Source organism: Perca fluviatilis, chromosome 19 (genome assembly GCF_010015445.1).
Source record: "Perca fluviatilis chromosome 19, GENO_Pfluv_1.0, whole genome shotgun sequence".
Lineage (NCBI taxonomy): Eukaryota > Metazoa > Chordata > Actinopteri > Perciformes > Percidae > Perca > Perca fluviatilis.
In genome coordinates this window covers 1,915,119-1,934,672 of record NC_053130.1, presented here as the reverse complement: position 1 = coordinate 1,934,672, position 19,554 = coordinate 1,915,119, and the positions used below count along the sequence as shown (strand labels likewise).

General features: G+C 41.8%; 1 protein-coding gene across 1 annotated transcript in view; it reads right to left on the bottom strand.

The window, feature by feature from the left end:
* Positions 1-9,126: 9,126 nt before the first annotated feature.
* Positions 9,127-19,554, bottom strand: part of LOC120548430 (multimerin-2-like) — a 39,596-nt gene continuing 29,168 nt past the window's right edge. The window contains 6 exon segments of the mRNA XM_039784692.1: positions 9,127-9,762; positions 11,466-11,718; positions 13,223-13,413; positions 15,588-15,939; positions 17,125-17,583; positions 19,127-19,348. Of these exon segments, the coding sequence (XP_039640626.1) occupies positions 9,671-9,762; positions 11,466-11,718; positions 13,223-13,413; positions 15,588-15,939; positions 17,125-17,583; positions 19,127-19,348 (1,569 nt within the window). The 3' untranslated portion in view covers positions 9,127-9,670.

Here is a 19,554-nt window from a genome sequence, read left to right as displayed (position 1 = left end):
ATATATATATATATATATATATATATATATATATATGAATACACATTTTAATTTTATTTAATACATTTTTAATATGATTAGCCTATATTCATAATTTTACATTAATGCGCTTGAAAAAAATTTTATATTCTTCATATTTCTGAAGAATAATTTCTTGCTCCTCCGCATATTGCTCTCGCTCTATCCATATCGAACGTGATTGGTTGTTCGGTGCCGACGTTGCTCTTTTATGTGCACGCGCGCGTGGAGTAATCAGAGTTTAAGGATCAAAGCCTGAGTTGACAGAGAAAGTTGATGAGCTGCGTCATGGTACCAATAAAGCCTGATTGCATCGGTTTGGTTTTGTCAACTCTAAACCAATCCTGTAACCCTGAGTTTGTTCAACTACCATCATGGTACAGGCCCCTGGACAACGCGTCAGCCACTACGTTCTCCGAACCTCTCTACTGGCGGACATCCAAGTTGTAGTCTTGCACAATAAGCGCCCAACGCATCTAGCGCTGATTACGGGAGAGAAAGACCAGAGGGTTATGATCAGTGTAAACAACGATTGGCAAAGAGCTAGATCCAACATCCACCTCAAAGCGCTGTAAGGCCAACAGCAAAGCAAGTGTCTCTTTTTCACTGTTAAGGCTGCCGTCGGCATCCTCATGTGTGTGTTTAATGTGTGTGTTTATTTGAGTGATTTGTGAAATGCAAAGCAGGCTGTGCCATCCCGTGCTGCAGATTGGATGGACAAAGGAAGCCCCGCCCAGTTCCTGGAGGAGGAAGCTGATTGGTGTGGCATGTCACCACTGACCGGCCAATTGAGGAAGGCTGCCTCCAAGTTAAAAGGCCTGATTGGTTGCTGCTGAGGGCAGCTGCCCTATCAGATTCATTTGTGAAAATGTTTGTGAGAGTGAGGAAGTGGGCCAAGGCTTGAGTTTAAAAAAACTGATTCCATCATTGCATTTAACAGGTTTGTTTTTTAGTCACATTAGGTTCAGGGGTGCTGTGAGTATTGTGTTTTGTTTTGTCAAGTACCTTTAGTTAGAGAGGATTTTTGTTGTTGATAAAGCTTATACTTAAGGAGTGAGGAGTTGCAGTGTCCGCCTAACCAGCCCATCTGCTTATCTTTGTAGTCATCAGATTTATTTATCATATAATCAATAATATAGTGAGAGTAGAGGGAGGCAGGCCAGTACAGCCTGATCCGGCACTCTCTAAGCTAACCTGCCTCTCTTAGTTATGCTATTATAATTCTTGACTGCCAGGGAAGTTCCTTCCTTCCTATGACACACTGAGCTGCTCTCTCATCTCTGTTTTCATTTGTCTCCTTTTGTATGCATCCTGTCCCAGAACTGCTTGTTACTAACCTAGCTCTGGGGAGTTTACTCCCCGGAGTCCTTATGTTTCTTCTTATGTTTCTTTGTTGGGGTTTTGGAAATTTATAGAGTGTGGTCTAGACCTACTCTATCTGTAAAGTGTCTCGAGATAATTTATGATTTGATACTATAAATTGATTGGTTTAACTTTTTGATGTCTTATGAGTGTAGAAATAGTCTTCCTTTTGAGGATCTCTTTTTGTTCTGTTTATTTAGCACCCGCCGGCCCACTTTTCCATTTGTAAGCTCTTTGTTAATTTGCCTGATTCTAAATAAATATCCTTTCAAATACCAATTACACCTGGTTTTATGTTTATATCCTGATACCCCTAGCTACGGGAGTAGTAACATAAATGGGGGCTTGTCCGGGATATCTAACTTGATTCCTGGGGCCTGTTTCACAAAACCAGGATAAGGGATTAAGCCGGGATTTCCCAGTTATCCTGGCTCAATTTAGCCTTGACTCGGTTTCACAAAAGCGGAGGCACATAAATCACCATGGAGATTTATTCTGTGCAGCTAGCCTGCTCCTGACCAGGCTAACAGTCAGGATTTATTTAATCCTGGAACCTTTTCTGTTCACCCAGCACTGGTTTTACCCTATTGTTATTATCAGCCTGGATTAAAATACAGCATATTGCTGTTCATTTAAGAAAAGTTATTAGTTAAAATTGTGACCATTATTTTTTATAATTATTCATGTGACAGTCATTGTTACTGTTATATTGCTGTATGAAGACTGATGTTCATATTGTTGTTAGAAGTTTGATGAATATATTATGGCAGTTTTTGAGATGATTAGAAAAGGCTGATAACATTTCAAATGTGTTTCAAATGAAGTCCGTTACTAAGGGCAATATATACAATGCTGTACATTTCTATAGTTGACCAATGCACCTTGAATTATTTTAGTTGAGAATTTATTTTTTATTATTCTTTAACAATAAGGATCGTGTTTATTCCTCTTTCATGTGCACTGTATTTGGAATTCTTAGCACACAATACGTGTTGTCCAGTAAACTGGGACTATAATTTGGGAGGATTGAACAATTTTAAGAACATATTCTTATTGTACAATCCTCCCAAATGATAGTCTTAGTTCACTGGACCAGTAACTATCTAGTGATGTAGGCTACTGTACATTCATATAACAACAGGTAGAGGACAACTCAATGGTTTTGACCTTATATTTGGGGGGAAATAACTGATGAATATACTCTGTTCCATTCATGTTCACAATGTGCATGGAATTTATCACTTAATTATCTTTATAGTTTCTAGATTTTAGTCCAATTTCTTCAGTGTCTTTATTTTCTATGTCCATACAGTATATGAGGGAGCAAGGCATATAATATGTAGAGAAGGAAACTCGTCCTCTATAAAAAATAAAAAAAACGCGAGAAAAAGCGTGGCAGATAATAGCGGACCACTGAATGCTAGTCTAAAAATATACATTTATGAACTACTGCTCTTAACTGAAACCATTCAATGAGTCACTGTCATTTGCAAAAACGAACAGTTGTATGCTACACTTTGCATTAAAAGCGAGCAGTGGAAGTTAATATGACTTAGGAAATTTATATTTTAGCCCATAAGAGAGAGAGAGAGAGAGAGAGATAGAGAGAGAGAGAGAGAGAGAGAGAGGGAGGAACAGAGTGAAAGAGATATTTACGCATCATATTTTAGCGTTGTAGAAAATTGATCTTGATGGTAAATTTCAAGGCAAAGAGTACAACTGTTAATTTGTGAAAATGATTAGTAGCCTAATCTTTGAATGGTATGATTATGACGGTTTCAATTCAGAGCAGTGGTTAGTTATGTTTAGGCTGCTTACGCATTCAGTCGGTCCGTGATCGTCTGCTGCGCTTTTTCTCGCTGTTTCATTACAGCGGCCGTGTTTCTTTTCTTTTTATACAAATCATGTGTTTCACGTCATCATACTTCCACAAGAAGCTGCTGCTCACTCTGTATAAAGTATGTACAATACGTATTCTCCCTTTTTGCATCAGTAAATCTGTGATCGACCTCGCGGTCTTTTGAGGAAAGCCGTGGACGCGCATCTATCTGAATTACTTCAGCCCGGCTCGACCTAGTCGCTCCTCCTCAGCCTGGCTTGGCCTTCGTGAAACGCACCAAGCCAGGATGCACAGATTAGACTAGGTCAAGCCTCGCTTTATCAGTTATCCTGGATTTAGATATTCTGCTTTTGTGAAACAGGCCCCTGGTGAAAGGTTGTTATTATTGGAAGAGGGTAAGTGGAAACCCTAATTGGTAATCTGGTGCAGCTGTCTAGGCGATTTGGTGTCATGGCTTCCAAGTGCTTTGACTTTGAGGCATTCTTAGTCAATCTGACTCTTGACCAAATTAATGTGTGTAGAAAAGATGAGTTGGTTACTGTAGCGAGTCACCTCCAGATTCCAGTAACCAAAACTACGTTGAAAAGAGATCTTGAACCGTTAGTTATTGCTAACTTGGTGGCGAGTGGGTTGATGGTGTTACCTGTGTTGGCAGAGTTAAAAACGCTTCCTGTGGCTGTCTCAGCAGAGACAGAGGGTGTGCAGACCCTTAAGCCACAAGCAGTCTCCAGGGTGGACGACGAGTTAGGTGGAGGGTTAAAAACACCCGTCACGCCGCCACCTTATGATCCATCCCCAGAAAGCAGTGCTCGTTCCAGAGATGAGGCCCGTGTAAAGGTTCACCTGCCCTGTCTCCAGCTTGAGGCTCAAGAACGAGAACGTAAAAAGCATATGCAACTTCAGCTTGAAATGAGGAAGCTGGAAGTAGAGGCTGATAAGCTCGAGCTTGAAAGCTCTCAGGGGGCGGAAAGCCTGCCTGCTGCTGCTCCAGGTACGTCATTCACCACCTCCTCCACCCAAAATTCTGCCAGTCCAATTCCCACGGCTTTTGATGTTAGAAAGCACATTGCTCTAGTGCCGTTGTTCTGTGTATCTGAGGTTGACTCCTACTTTAGTGTATTTGAGCGCATTGCAGTTGCTCTGCAGTGGCTGACTGAGGTTTGGTCTCTGTTTCTTTGGTGTTCCCGAGCTCTCTAGTGTCCCCGAGATCTCTAGTGCCCCCCTGCTGCTGTCAGCTGTCATTTCAGGCAAAGTGGGCAACCCTCCACCTCCCCCTCCATCTCCAGTTGTCGTCTTTCTCCAGCTGAGCGATCCGGAGCCTCCTTTGGTCTGGTCCTCGGGTCTGGTCCACCGGTGTCTGGATTTCATCGGGGAGTTATGACATAGTTCTCTACCGCTACAGGGCTATAAGTATAGCTATTCTACCCATATCATATAATCTAATCTAAAGAAAACAGAACGACATATGGTGATACTTCATAATAGCAGTGTTAGAACTGATAAAAACACCAATCCACTACTATAACTACTGCTAGGTACTAGTACTGAGCATTTGAGCAATTAAATGACAATATAGCTTAACTCCAGATATATTTAGAAAAGTGACCAGGATTACAGACTGTACCTTTATGGTTGGTTTATGCCTTCCCTGGAAAAAAAATATTGTATTATATTATTTGGATGTGGGTTAATAGGAAAGACATTTATTTTCAAAAAACATTAAAGTTTGGTTAAACAACAATGAACAGAGTAATTTAACAAATGTTCTTTTTATTTGAGAACAAAGTGCAGAATTTTTAAATAAATCCATATGGAAGTTGTTTAAGGAAGGAGCAGGTTGGGACACACACACACACACACACACACACACACACACACACACACACACACACACACACACACACACACTGCATTCTGCACTCAAGGAGCTGGAGCAAAATCAATTTTTGACAGATTATGATTAGCTGAGAAATTCATAAGAACCATTTTTCACAGTATACTCAACAGTAGAAGCATTTGTACACAGTTGTATCCTTCAAAACCTTTTTTTAAGGCATGTCCGAGTCCGTTGTCTGTGAGGTTGAAACATCCACACAAGTCCAGGCTTTCAATGTGCGGCATCCCTTGAATCATGTAGCTCAGACTTCGTCTTAAACTGAGAATCTGAACTTTTCTGATTCCCCTAGTCTGCAGACTGGGGAACGGAGACGGGTTTGCTTGGCGCAGATGTAGCTTGGCTTCCACCCCCCTCCACACGACTTGTGGTAGGAAACGTTTCTCCAGGCCGCGCACACTTGGGCTACTCTTCCTTTGTCTTTAACGTCCAGATAACTGAAAACAATGGCCAGGATCTCTGGGGAAAGGCACGATATTTATGTCTCCATTTCAAACATCACTGCAGGTTGATTGTGGACGACAATGGACCTTTTTCACAGCAGTCATTTTGACTTGTCGTAGTAGGAAAAGCACAGCTGAAATTGATAACCTTAACGATGGCTCAGTTCCATCAAGTGTCCCAGTAAGCCATGGGTGTCAAACTCAATTTCCCAGAGGGCCACACTGGAAAATAAGAATCACATCAAGGGACATGCGTGTTTAGTTTATTGACATGTTTATTTAATTGAAAAATTCAAATATCTCTGACTGTATTATTGCACGTGTCATATAGTCTTCTCACTCAGTTTGGTCAACATAAAGCCCTAAAGAAGTTAGGTAAAAGTTCCTCGGCCATCATAGAAAAAAGTACCCAAAAACATCGGAAAAAGTGACAAGAATTTCAGAAAAAGTGACGACAAACTAGGTGGGCCGAAATGTATGTGAACCTAAATTGATATGCAGGCCGAATCATAATCTGCGAGGGGCCGGATTTGGCCTGCGGGCCTTGAGTTTGACACATGTGCAGTAAGCTATTTCAATGAGTCAGCATGCACAATACCAGGTGCAGCCATCTCTAATGATTTAATACCAGGACCTCTCCTAAGTGGAATGCAGCCATCAGTAATGGTTTAATACCAGGACCTCTCCTAAGTGGAATGCAGCCATCAGTAATGGTTTAATACCAGGACCTCTCCTAAGTGGAATGCAGCCATCATTAATGGTCTGAATACACCTGGGCTTTTCCTAATATGACATCTCAACGTGTCTGCCGTAAAAAAGGTCAATACTGTCGTTGTTAGCTCGCTGAAACTCTACTGCCAAAGTTGCTGGCTGGGCATACGTACAGGCTAACTATAGCCAGTTAGCTTTGTGTGTAACTTAACAAAAACCCACCCATCTCGTAGGAGTGAAGCTTAATATTTCATTCAATAAAATTATGGTACAAAAGGAGCACTAACGCCACAGGTCTTATGTTGACAACGTGGACGCAGATATAGCAAACTCCGAAGGCATTCATAATATTTACCAAGCAGGCTAGGCTAACGCTGTTGTGCTAACGTTAGCAAACATCGGTGTAGCTGTCTAAACTTGTGAAAAGCCAAACAACATCCCTGTCCAAGCTGTGTTTCACTTTCCCTCCAATATTCTTATAAGCATAATAAAGACACATGGACTCGGTCGAGACCAAAAGCCATGTTTGGCAAGACCAGTGGCCGAGACCGAGACGGACTTTGCATTGCATTGTGATAAAAATTAATAAAATGTCAAGAAATAAACCATAAAAGTCATGAATCATAAAAGTATTTATGTTTTATTTAGAGTATCAAAATAAGCCAATAAGAAACTCAGAAAAAGTAATTAAAAAAGCCAAATTATGACAAAAAATAAAATATTCTTCAGTGTAATGTAACATGAAACTGGAAGTACTTTACTTTAAGATTGTACTTTACAGTATTTCCATTACTGGAGACCAATGAGTACTAAATATACTACTCTATATATAGTACTCGTTATAATTAGAGAGCTGAACGATTATTTAAAATGAGAGAAACCGATCAGACAGTCTTGTGTAGATAAAACCTTTTTATTAAGTAACAGACAGTTCAGATGTTAATCATCACTTTCCTTTATATAAATATATATATTTATGTATATATACTTCTTATGTTGGTTCTTTACAAACATTACAAGCGGCTTTACAAACAAATATTTTCCTTACTTATAGCAAAGCTTCCGTTTAAAAGCGCTGTGGAGGAAGGTCTGGCTATGTCTCTGTGTGTGTGAGAGGGGGAAACACAAGAGCAGGGGTAATGAGAGGGGGAAATGCCAGAGCAGGGGAAATGAGAGGAGGAAATGCCAGAGCAGGGGGAATGAGAGGGGGAAACACCATAGAAGGGGTAATGAGAGGGGGAAATGCCAGAGCAGGGGGAATGAGAGGGGGAAATGCCAGAGCAGGGGGAATGAGAGGAGGAAATGCCATAGAAGGGGGAATGAGAGGAGGAAATGCCAGAGCAGGGGGAATGAGAGGAGGAAATGCCAGAGCAGGGGGAATGAGAGGAGGAAATGCCATAGAAGGGGGAATGAGAGGAGGAAATGCCATAGCAGGAGGAATGAGAGGGGGAAACACCATACAAGGGGGAATGAGAGGAGGAAATGCCATAGCAGGGGGAATGAAAGGGGAAACGCCAGAGCAGGGGGAATGAGAGAGGGAAACACCAGAGCAGGGGGAATGAGACGGGGAAACGTAGCAGAAGATATTCCTTTTTAAAACCAAAACGTGGTAGCCTCAGACTCAACAGTCTATACATCTGCAATTTCAGAGATCTCCAATCCAACTGTTAATAGTCATAATTTAAATGTCAGATATCGAAAATAAAAACCATCCCAGATATCCATAATTATAATAATAATATAATATATAATATTTCCAATTGCATATATCCCAAAATGTCAAATCTTTTTTTCCATTGTTGATGCCAAAATTTAAAACTATGACTAGTAGCAAATGGATTGTATGAATGTTCCACACGGCTTGCCATACTGTCCTACAAACAGTCTTTGTGATGTGTTTGTGGAGCTGCAGTCAGGACGTTGTTAGCCTAGCTTAGCATAAAGACTGGAAGCAGGGGGAAACTGCTAGCCTGGTTCTGTCCAAAGTATAAAAACCCACCAACCAGAACCTCTAAAGGTCCCTCATTAACATGTTGTATCTCGATTATTTAACGTGGACGCAAACAGAAACAGTTTCTGATTTTAGGATGATTCTTTTCAGTCTCTTTAGAGCCGTTGTCGTGGCTTCTTTCTGCATTGTTGTTACGTTATTGCGGTGCGTTTGGCGCTTTTTTCTGCACAAAGAGAACCACAAACAGGGAACATGCTTTGTTCGGCTTTTGGCACTTTTTGGAAGTTTTTTGGAAGTTTTTTTTGTACTTTTTGGAAGATTTTGGTGCTTTTTTCTACAGAAACAGGAACAACAAACAGGAAACCCACTTCTCACCTGGTGCAGGTGTGTTTAGGGCGTGTCCAAATCCACTTTTGCTAGTTTGACGGCGGTAAAAAAGGGTCTGTGCGCCGGGCGCCTGGTTCTAAAGGGTTGTACTCAGTGTCTTCATTAATCAGAGGTGTGTTTTGGGCGTAACATGCAATCAACCAATCAGAGATCATCTCCCATTCTCTTTAAAAGCCAGGCGCGTTTGGACCTTGGAGCATTGCTGTTATGATGGAGGATTTGCACCGTAATATTTTTATTTGTAATCTTCTGCATGTGTGTGTGTGTGTGTGTGTGTGTGTGTGTGTGTGTGTGTGTGTGTGTGTGTGTGTGTGTGTGTGTGTGTGTGTGTGTGTGTGTGTGTGTGTGTGTGTGTAACAAGCATAGTGTGCGCGCTGCTGTGCACGAGCCTAGGAGCATTTTACTAATGCTCTGTTAAAATAACAATGAAATGCTGCGTTATTGACTTTAGACCAGGTTTTTGTTGGTCAATGGGGCGATCACTTCCTGCTGCCTCAAGATAGCAATACGCCCAGAATGCACCTGAACACACCTCCCTGTAAGACCAGCACGCCCAGAATGCACCTGATCACACCTCCCTGTAAGACCCATGGGCCACAGATGGGTGCAGGTGCATTTGCTATTTAAATGATGCAGACGCTGGACGGTAAACTGACAACTGGGTCGGCCTTAAACTAGCAAAGATACTTGGGACGGGCTTTGCGCCGGCCGGGTGCAGGATAGGGTCCTATGTGTGTTTTTCTGACAGCTGACAGGTTGTTGAAGGGAGCTTCAGTTTGTTTAAATAAGTCTGAACTCCCAGAGTCTCTGATCTTTCCTCTGATTGGTCGACAGCGCCGTCAGGTGGTCGAGTGGAGCAGCCCTCTGACTCCTCCCTCAGAAGTTTAAGGCGCTTTTTTGACACAAATAGGATTTTTTTTTCATGCTTCTTTTTGTCATTTTTTATTTTTTTCATTTTTGTCGCTTTTTTCCAAAGCAAACAGTGTAAAATAGGTTTGAACTCCCCGAGATCTTTCCTCTGATTGGTCGAACACATTGTCCTCTGACTCCGCCCAAGCTCCTGTTCAGTTCCAGCCGGGCCTCCTCCGCCGAGCGTCTCCTCCGGCCGCCAGCATCACGGAGGCTCCTGATTGGCTGGACGGGACCGGAGCGACACCTGGAGAGGAAAGGAAGGAAAGGAGGCTGAACAAAGGAACTAGGAAACACACACACACACACACACACACACACACATACATACATACATACACATACACACACACAGGAAACAGACAGGAAACACTAACAGGAAACACTAACAGGAAACACTAACAGGAAACACTAACAGGACTTTGTCTCCTTTGTGTCGCCTTTTTTGTGGCCCATTTGTCGACTATTTGTTGCATTGTTGTCACCTTTTTGTTGCCTTTGTGACGCCTTTTAGTTGCCTGTTTGTACTGTATCTAAAGTCTCTTTTATATAGACCTTAGTGGTCCCCTAATACTGTATCTGAAGTCTCTTTTATATAGACCTTAGTGGTCCCCTAATACTGTATCTAAAGTCTCTTTTATATAGACCTTAGTGGTCCCCTAATACTGTATCTGAAGTCTCTTTTATATAGACCTTAGTGGTCCCCTAATACTGTATCTGAAGTCTCTTTTATATAGACCTTAGTGGTCCCCTAATACTGTATCTGAAGTCTCTTTTATATAGACCTTAGTGGTCCCCTAATACTGTATCTGAAGTCTCTTTTATATAGACCTTAGTGGTCCCCTAATACTGTATCTGAAGTCTCTTTTATATAGACCTTAGTGGTCCCCTAATACTGTATCTGAAGTCTCTTTTATATAGGCCTTAGTGGTCCCCTAATACTGTATCTGAAGTCTCTTTTATTTAGACCTTAGTGGTCCCCTAATACTGTATCTGAAGTCTCTTTTATATAGGCCTTAGTGGTCCCCTAATACTGTATCTGAAGTCTCTTTTATATAGGCCTTAGTGGTCCCCTAATACTGTATCTGAAGTCTCTTTTATATAGACCTTAGTGGTCCCCTAATACTGTATCTGAAGTCTCTTTTATATAGACCTTAGTGGTCCCCTAATACTGTATCTGAAGTCTCTTTTATATAGACCTTAGTGGTCCCCTTATACTGTATCTGAAGTCTCTTTTATATAGACCTTAGTGGTCCCCTAATACTGTATCTGAAGTCTCTTTTATATAGACCTTAGTGGTCCCCTTATACTGTATCTGAAGTCTCTTTTATATAGACCTTAGTGGTCCCCTAATACTGTATCTGAAGTCTCTTTTATATAGACCTTAGTGGTCCCCTTATACTGTATCTGAAGTCTCTTTTATATAGACCTTAGTGGTCCCCTAATACTGTATCTGAAGTCTCTTTCCCGAAATTCAGCCTTGGTGCAGAATTACAGCCACCAGAGCCAGGGAAACTCATATTAATGTTAAAAAACCTCATGAAGTTTTTCATGTCCTGGGACCTTTAATGAAGAACTCTTCATACTGACTGCTTTTTCCAAGGTGTGAGCAAACATCACAGAAAAAGACAGTTTGAGCATTTTAGGAGCATCGAGCCTCACCTGTCGTCTCACCTGTCGTCTCACCTGTCGTCTCACCTGCCGTCTCACCTGCCGTCTCACCTGCCGTCTCACCTATCGTCTCACCTGCCGTCTCACGTATCGTCTCACGTATCGTCTCACCTGTCGTCTCATGTATCATCTCACCTATTGTCTCACCTATCGTCTCACCTATCGTCTCACCTGCCGTCTCACCTGCCGTCTCACCTGTCGTCTCACCTGCCGTCTCACCTGTCGTCTCACCTGTCGTCTCACCTGTCGTCTCACCTGTCGTCTCACCTGCCGTCTCACCTGTCGTCTCCCTCCGGCTGCGATGGTTCCCTCCTTTCTTCTTCTTCTCTTTCTTATCGTCTCTGCTCTGCAGCAGCTGCCACAGTTTGTCCAGCTCCAGCGTGGCGGCCGAGCCGGCCAGCACGTCAGCGTTGCTGAACACGTTCTTAAACGTTCGCAGATGTTCCTCCAGGCCGCGCTTCAGCCACGTCACCTCCGCCTGCAGCACCGCGGCGCCTCCGCTGGGCGCCAACGTCTCCTCCAGCTGCAGAACCTGCAGAAAAAGCAGCTACTTTAGTTGAGTCTTTTCTCTTCATGCCTCTTTCTACTTCTACTCCGCTACATTTCAGAGAGAAATATTGTACTTTTTACTCCACTACATTCATCTGTTCCAGCTTTAGTTACTAGTTACTTTAGTTTCTCCGCTACATTCATCTGTTACAGCTTTAGTTACTAGTTACTTTAGTTACTCCATTACATTCATCTGTTGCAGCTTTAGTTACTTTAGTTACTCCACTACATTCATCTGTTCCAGCTTTAGTTACTAGTTACTTTAGTTACTCCACTACATTCATCTGTTCCAGCTTTAGTTACTAGTTACTTTAGTTACTCCGCTACATTCATCTGTTCCAGCTTTAGTTACTAGTTACTTTAGTTACTCCGCTACATTCATCTGTTCCAGCTTTAGTTACTAGTTACTTTAGTTACTCCGCTACATTCATCTGTTCCAGCTTTAGTTACTAGTTACTTTAGTTACTCCGCTACATTCATCTGTTACAGCTTTAGTTACTAGTTACTTTAGTTTCTCCGCTACATTCATCTGTTACAGCTTTAGTTACTAGTTACTTTAGTTACTCCATTACATTCATCTGTTGCAGCTTTAGTTACTTTAGTTACTCCACTACATTCATCTGTTCCAGCTTTAGTTACTAGTTACTTTAGTTACTCCATTACATTCATCTGTTACAGCTTTAGTTACTTTAGTTACTCCACTACATTCATCTGTTACAGCTTTAGTTAATAGTTACTTTACAGCTTTAGTTACTAGTTACTTTAGTTACTCCGCTACATTCATTTGTTACAGCTTTAGTTACTAGTTACTTTAGTTACTCCGCTACATTCATCTGTTACAGCTTTAGTTACTAGTTACTTTAGTTACTCCACTACATTCATCTGTTCCAGCTTTAGTTACTAGTTACTTTAGTTACTCCTCTACATTCATCTGTTACAGCTTTAGTTACTAGTTACTTTAGTTACTCCGCTACATTCATCTGTTACAGCTTTAGTTACTAGTTACTTTAGTTACTCCGCTACATTCATCTGTTACAGCTTTAGTTACTAGTTACGTTAGTTACTCCGCTACATTCATCTGTTCCAGCTTTAGTTACTAGTTACTTTAGTTACTCCGCTACATTCATCTGTTACAGCTTTAGTTACTAGTTACTTGTGTGTGTGTGTGTCTGTATGTACGTCTGTGTACGTGTGTGTGTCTGTGTGTGTACGTCTGTGTGCGTGTGGATTTGTGTGTGTGTGTTTGCGTCTGTGTGTGTACGTGTGTACGTGTCTGTGTGTAACATCTGTGTGTGTGTGTGTGTGTGTGTGTGTATGTCTGCCTGTGTGTGTGTGTGTGTGTGTGTGAGGATTCTTCTTTACTTTTAATACTTTAACTAGATTTTAACTGCAGGACTTTAACTTGTAACAGAGTATTATTACAAGGTGGTATTAGTACTTTATCTTATATTAGTACTTAGGATCTGAATACTTCTTCCAGCGCTGACCTTTATCTTCAGCTCCTCCACCGTTTTCTCGAGGTTCCAGAGGTCACCGCCGTCGGCCTGTAGGAGGCGCTGGCGTTCCCGCGCTGCACCGCCGGCGCCGTTCTTCGTAACGCTGGCCGGACGCCATCCGTCAGAGAGGAGCGAAGAGGAGGGGGGGGGCTGGTCCGCTGACGGGAGCTCCTCTCTGTCTCCTAGGAGACGGAAAGATACGTTAAGCACCCAATGACAACAACCACGAAACATTTAATGCACCTGTTGCAGGGCTGTAGTACTAGAGTCCAGTCTTGGACTCGAGTCGGATTTTCTATGGTCTCGGACTCGCTGGTATTTGAACTTGGACTTGTCTCGGTCTAGTGTCAATTTTGTCACCTATTGTTAATTTAGTCTTAGTCTTGTGCCAAATGTCCTTGTTATTTTTCGTCATATTTAGTCATTCACATATCTTTTTTTCTTAGTCAAGTTTTAGTCGACTAAAAGTCTCGTCATTTTAGTCAAAAGAGAAGTCAATGTATCATGTAACATTTCAGTCTTTTTTAAAATAAATTATTTCTGAGATTATTTCTGATAACCATTTCAGTCAAATAGTTATATATAAATATCGAGCCTCTTCCTTATTTCACCAGTAAATTCCTGTTAAACGACAAAAACGACTGCATGGGAAAAGGATATTTTACAATAACTTTGAATGCAGCACAAAGCTGCATTCAAAGTTCAAAACATCTTTTTTAAACCAAATTTTCAACAAAAAAAACCCAACGTGGATGATTCACTACGTTCTTCACAAGTAAAATAAATGAGCAGTTCACTACTTTCATTGAATTTTGGTGTTTTATTAAATTTAATAGCATTTTGAGAAAAAAAATTATGCATTTTTGACGCCTTTTGTTGACTTTTTGTCTTTTTGTCGCCTATTTGTTGCATTTTTGTCGCCTTTTTGACGCCCTTTTGTTGCCTTTTTGACGCGTTTTTGTAGCAATTTTGATGCCCTTTTGACACTTTTTTAAAGCCTTTTTTAAGCCTTTTTTAAGCCCTTTTGTTGCATTTTTGGCACCTTTTTGTAGCAGTTTTGTCGTCTTTTTATCAACTTTTTGTCAACTTTGTCGCCTTTTTTTAGCCTTTTTTTTTTTTTTTTTTTGTGTTTTTCTTTTTTGTTTTTCTGTTTTTTGTTTTTTTGTTTTTTGTGTTGTGTGTTTTTTTTTTTTTTTTTTTTTTTTTTTTTTTTTTTTTTTTTTTTTTTTTTGTGTCTGTAGCTGTGTAGTAAACGCGTTATTGTGTTACCATGTATTACTTTTATTTGTGTAGTAAGTAAGTGTAAAATTCCTTGTGTGTCTGTAGTTGTGTAGTAAACGTTATTGTGTACCTGTGTGTCTGTAGAATGGGTAGTAAGCTATTGTTACCTGTGTGTCTATAGTTGTTGTAAGTATTGTGTACTTGTGTCTATAGTTGTGTAGTAAGTGTTGTGTACCTGTGTGTCTTAGTTGTGTAGTAAACGTTATTTAAAATGTGTTTCTGTGTAGTGTAGTAAGTATTGTGTACCTGTGTCTATAGTTGTGTAGTAAGTATTGTGTACCTGTGTGTCTATAGTTGTGTAGTAAGTGTTGTGTACCTGTGTGTCTGTAGTTGTGTAGTAAGTGTTGTGTACCTGTGTGTCTGTAGTTGTGTAGTAAGTATTGTGTACCTGTGTGTCTATAGTTGTGTAGTAAGTGTTGTGTACCTGTGTGTCTGTAGTTGTGTAGTGAACTTTATTGTGTACCTGTGTTTCTATAGTTGTGTAGTAAGTATTGTGTACCTGTTTGTCTATAGTTGTGTAGTAAGTGTTGTGTACCTGTGTGTCTGTAGTTGTGTAGTAAACGTTATTGTGTACCTGTGTTTCTGTAGTCGTGTAGTAAGTATTGTGTACCTGTGTGTCTATAGTTGTGTAGTAAGTATTGTGTACCTGTGTGTCTATAGTTGTGTAGTAAGTATTGTGTACCTGTGTGTCTATAGTTGTGTAGTAAGTGTTGTGTACCTGTGTGTCTATAGTTGTGTAGTAAACGTTATTGTGTACCTGTGTCTATAGTTGTGTAGTAAGTATTGTGTACCTGTGTGTCTATAGTTGTGTAGTAAGTGTTGTGTACCTGTGTCTATAGTTGTGTAGTAAGTATTGTGTACCTGTGTGTCTATAGTTGTGTAGTAAGTGTTGTGTACCTGTGTCTATAGTTGTGTAGTAAGTATTGTGTACCTGTGTCTATAGTTGTGTAGTAAGTATTGTGTACCTGTGTCTATAGTTGTGTAGTAAGTATTGTGTACCTGTGTGTCTATAGTTGTGTAGTAAGTGTTGTGTACTTGTGTGTCTGTAGTTGTGTAGTAAACGTTATTGTGTAACCTGTGTTTCTGTCCAGCAGGGCGGCGATGCTCTGCTCGTGTCCCCTCAGTGTCTCCTTCAGCGCGGGGACGCTGTGCGCCTCCTGGTCTTGGACGGGCCAGTCCAGGAACTCCAGCACCTCCTCGCCCAGCAGTATCTCCAGCACGTCGCTGTGGCGCACGGCGTCCGTCAGCAGCGAGCGGAAGGAGGCGGAGAGCCGCTGCATCTCGTCGCGCTGCTTCCTTTCAGACTCCATCAGCGCCGAGACGTCGGCCAGCGCCGCCGCCAGCGAGCGGCTCAGCTGCGTCAGGCGCTGGTCCAGAGACTGGCTGCCGCTCTGCTCGGACGCCACGGACGCTACGGACTCCCTCACCTGGGAGAGGACAGGAAGCACGCTGGGTTTATTTCACAATAAAAGTAAAAAGTACTTAAAAAAAAAAAAAAAAAAAAAAGAAAAGTGTTGAAAAAGGCAACAAAAATGTTGAAAAAAATGCTTTAAAAAACTAAACTCACATAAAACGCCTTAAAACTGGGCTTTTTTTGAATTTCTATTTGGACATTTTAGTAAACATAGAAAAAATAATCAAAGTATAGAAAAAAATAGTAACAAAAATTCTAGCTAGGCCAAAAGTGTCAAACGCTGAAAAAGCTACAAAAATTGTAGAAAAAAGTGGAAAAAACTGTGAAAAAGCTACAGATCTTGTAGCAGCCCATAATGTTACCCTAACCCTTCCTACCTAAATGTGCAAAAACGCAAAAGAAAGCGCCAAATCAGTGAAAAAGCGCAAAAAAACCCTGACAAAAACGTTGTGAGAGCTACAAATACAGTCTTAACTAGAAAATTCGGCAGGAAATTTTGACAGTGTGCCTTCTATTTGGTGCACATCTGAATAACACTGGCTAACAGTAAATATGCTGTTTGACCCAAAGTAAAGAGTCTCTATGATAGGTGGAGGAGTTTGTGTTTGGCTATTTAGAATTTTCGAGAAACTATATTCAAACTTTAACAATGTTAGTAGTATTCAACTTTAAAGTCACATTAATACTTTTTGATATATTCAACAAAGAGGGGTTGTTTTGAGCTACGTTAAACGATTTCCCATTTAAGTCTATGGGAAATGTCGTGGCATTTTTTTGCAGATTTCTTAAAAACCGCGTGGCAAATCTCTTAGAAAAGTCATAGCACACCATTCCTGATCATTACACATGTTTTGATGTATTTTGTGTGCATGTGTTGGCAGCGTTCTGTGACTAGTAGCGGAACAAAAATGTGGCGGAACAATAATAGGGGATATTAGTCATTCTGCCAATTGATGCTATTGCAGCACATGAATAAAGGCGAGAAAGCATCAAAAGTATCAAATAAATCGGCAACAGGTAGGAAGGTTAGAGCTTAACTTATGCCGGGGGTTGTTGTAAATCACTGAAGCCAAAATCGTCTTTGCCCTCACTTTTTCCCAAATGAAGGAATAAAGACATTTCTACCTGATGTTTGTCATATTATCTTAAATGTAGTTTTACCAAAAAAAAAAATGAATAAAGTAAATATTCTTCCCACCTGCTGGAGGGCGTATTGCAGTGCCTCCACGGCGGGCTCCCATTCTCCGCCCCCCGACCACTGCCCCGCCCCCCCATCCTCGTCCAGCGCTGCTCTGTTTTCATTGGCCAGCTGCGTCACGTTGGCCACGCCCCTCTCCAGCGTCGCCACGGTGGCCCACAGCGCGGCGCAGTCGCAGCCTGCGGACGTGTTGCGTTTGTAGAACGCTATGTACAGATGGTCGACGTCCGAGTCCGTCTCGATCAGCCGCTCGCCGTACGCGCTGAGGTTCGCCGCCAGCTCGCTAACGCGCTGCAGCACCGTGGCCCGTGCCAAATCCACCTCTAGCACCGTCTCCATGAACTGCACCTGGCCCGTTCTCGCCGTGGCGTTGATCAGCTTCTCCAGATGTTTAATGTCCCGGCGCAGCTGTTGCACGCTGCCCGCTGTCACCTCCGCATCCTCCACCAGCCCTTCCACCTGCACACAGACACGAACACACACACGGACACACACACACACACACACACACACGGACAGACACGGACACATGGACACACACACACACACACACGGACAGACACGGTCACATGGACACACACACATGGACACAGACACATAGACACACGGACACACACACACACAGACACACGGACACACATGCACACACACAGACACACGGACATACGGACACACACACACAGACACACGGACACACAGACATACAGACACACAAACACGCAAACACACGGACACACACACACACACACACACACACATGGACACACACACACGGACAAACACACACACAAAAACACACAAACACACAGATGGGATTATAAAAAGTCAAGAAAAGAGACAAAAACATTGAGAAAATATCCGGAAAAAACGACAAAATTGTTTTGAAAAAACACGACATAGAAAAGTCAAAAAACTAAAAATGTTGAAAAAAGCGACAAATGCGTTAAAAAAATGTAAAAAAAAAAATCTAAAACTTTTATTTGTGTAGGAATGTCTGCCGGGCCGTTGAACCAGTTTTTCTCCGCTTTTCTGGTCCAAACCGTGGAGACACAGACTGGGCCACTCTGGGGTTGCTGCTGGGCCACTTGTAGCCCACGGGCCGACATTTGAACGGGCCTGCTGTAGACGCTTCAAATGTTTCTCTCACGGCTTTAGACTGCGGCCACTCGCATCTCATAAGATAATATAAGATATAATTAATATTAACTTCACGTGATTTTGAGTTGTTAAAGTGCTTATACTATGCTCATTTCAGGTTCATAATTGTATTTTGAGGTTGTCCCAGAATGGTTTAATTATCAAAAAACACCATATTTTTGTTGTACTGCACAATGCTGCAGCTCCTCTTTTCACCCTGTGTTCATGTCTCTGTTTTAGCTACAGAGTGAGACCTCTCAACTTCTGTAAGATCTTTGTTGGGAGTCGCACATGTGCAGTAGCTAGGTAAGGCTCATATCAGATAGCTGTTTGTTTCTCCAACTTCGGCCTGTACAAGGCAGGATTAGCCGGGAGACTTCTTCTTAACGAGGGCACACTTCACACTTTGCGTGGAATACCTGCAGAACAGGGACATGGAAGTAGTTCTTTTGCTGGTTATGGTGAAATAGTGTTTGTTGTAGCAGTGTTTTGCCATTCGGAACGAGCTAGCGTTAGCATGTTACGGTTAGCCAGCTCGTTTCGGCTAGTGACGTAGAAAGCCCTGCCGATTTTGACCAGCTCACCCAGAGACTGAAGGCAGGACACATTCAGAAACCGTATCTCACTCTAAACAGCATAGATGTTGTTTTTTTTCCAAGTTTGTATGTGTGTGGAAGCACCAGAGACCCAAAATTAATATTTCATAATATGGGCACTTTAACGTGTTGTTTACATGTTGTTTACGTGTGAGAAATCATGTGTATTTGAACTGTTTGGCTTTCCATATTGTAGCGACACATTTATGTTCACTTGGATATTTCTCCGTATGAAACCAAAACGCTACAAGTTTACAAACTCGACCCACCTTCACCGTGTTGTTGACGACCATATTGTCTAGTCGCTCCACCGCCTCCCAGAGCGCCGCGGTGTCCGAGGGCTGTGGCGGCAGTGGGTGAGGGGCAAGTTCCTCAGCGGTCTGATCCTGATCCTGATCCTGGTCCTGGTCCTGGTCCTGGTCCTGGTCCGGATACTGATCCTGGTTCTGGTTCAGCTCCGTTAGTGTGGCATTCATGGCCTGCAGACTGACCTGGGATCAGAGATGGTCACATGGCTATGATTTTAGTTTAACCCTCTGAGGTCTATGGGCAGTTTCACACATCTTCTCAACTTTACCTTTTTAAGGTATTTGTATATAACTGACCTCCGTGTGTTTCATATCAAAATGTTTAGAACAAACTCAGATTTCCGTATAGTGATGTCCAAATGTTTTCTAGAGTGATGTGTGAAGAGATA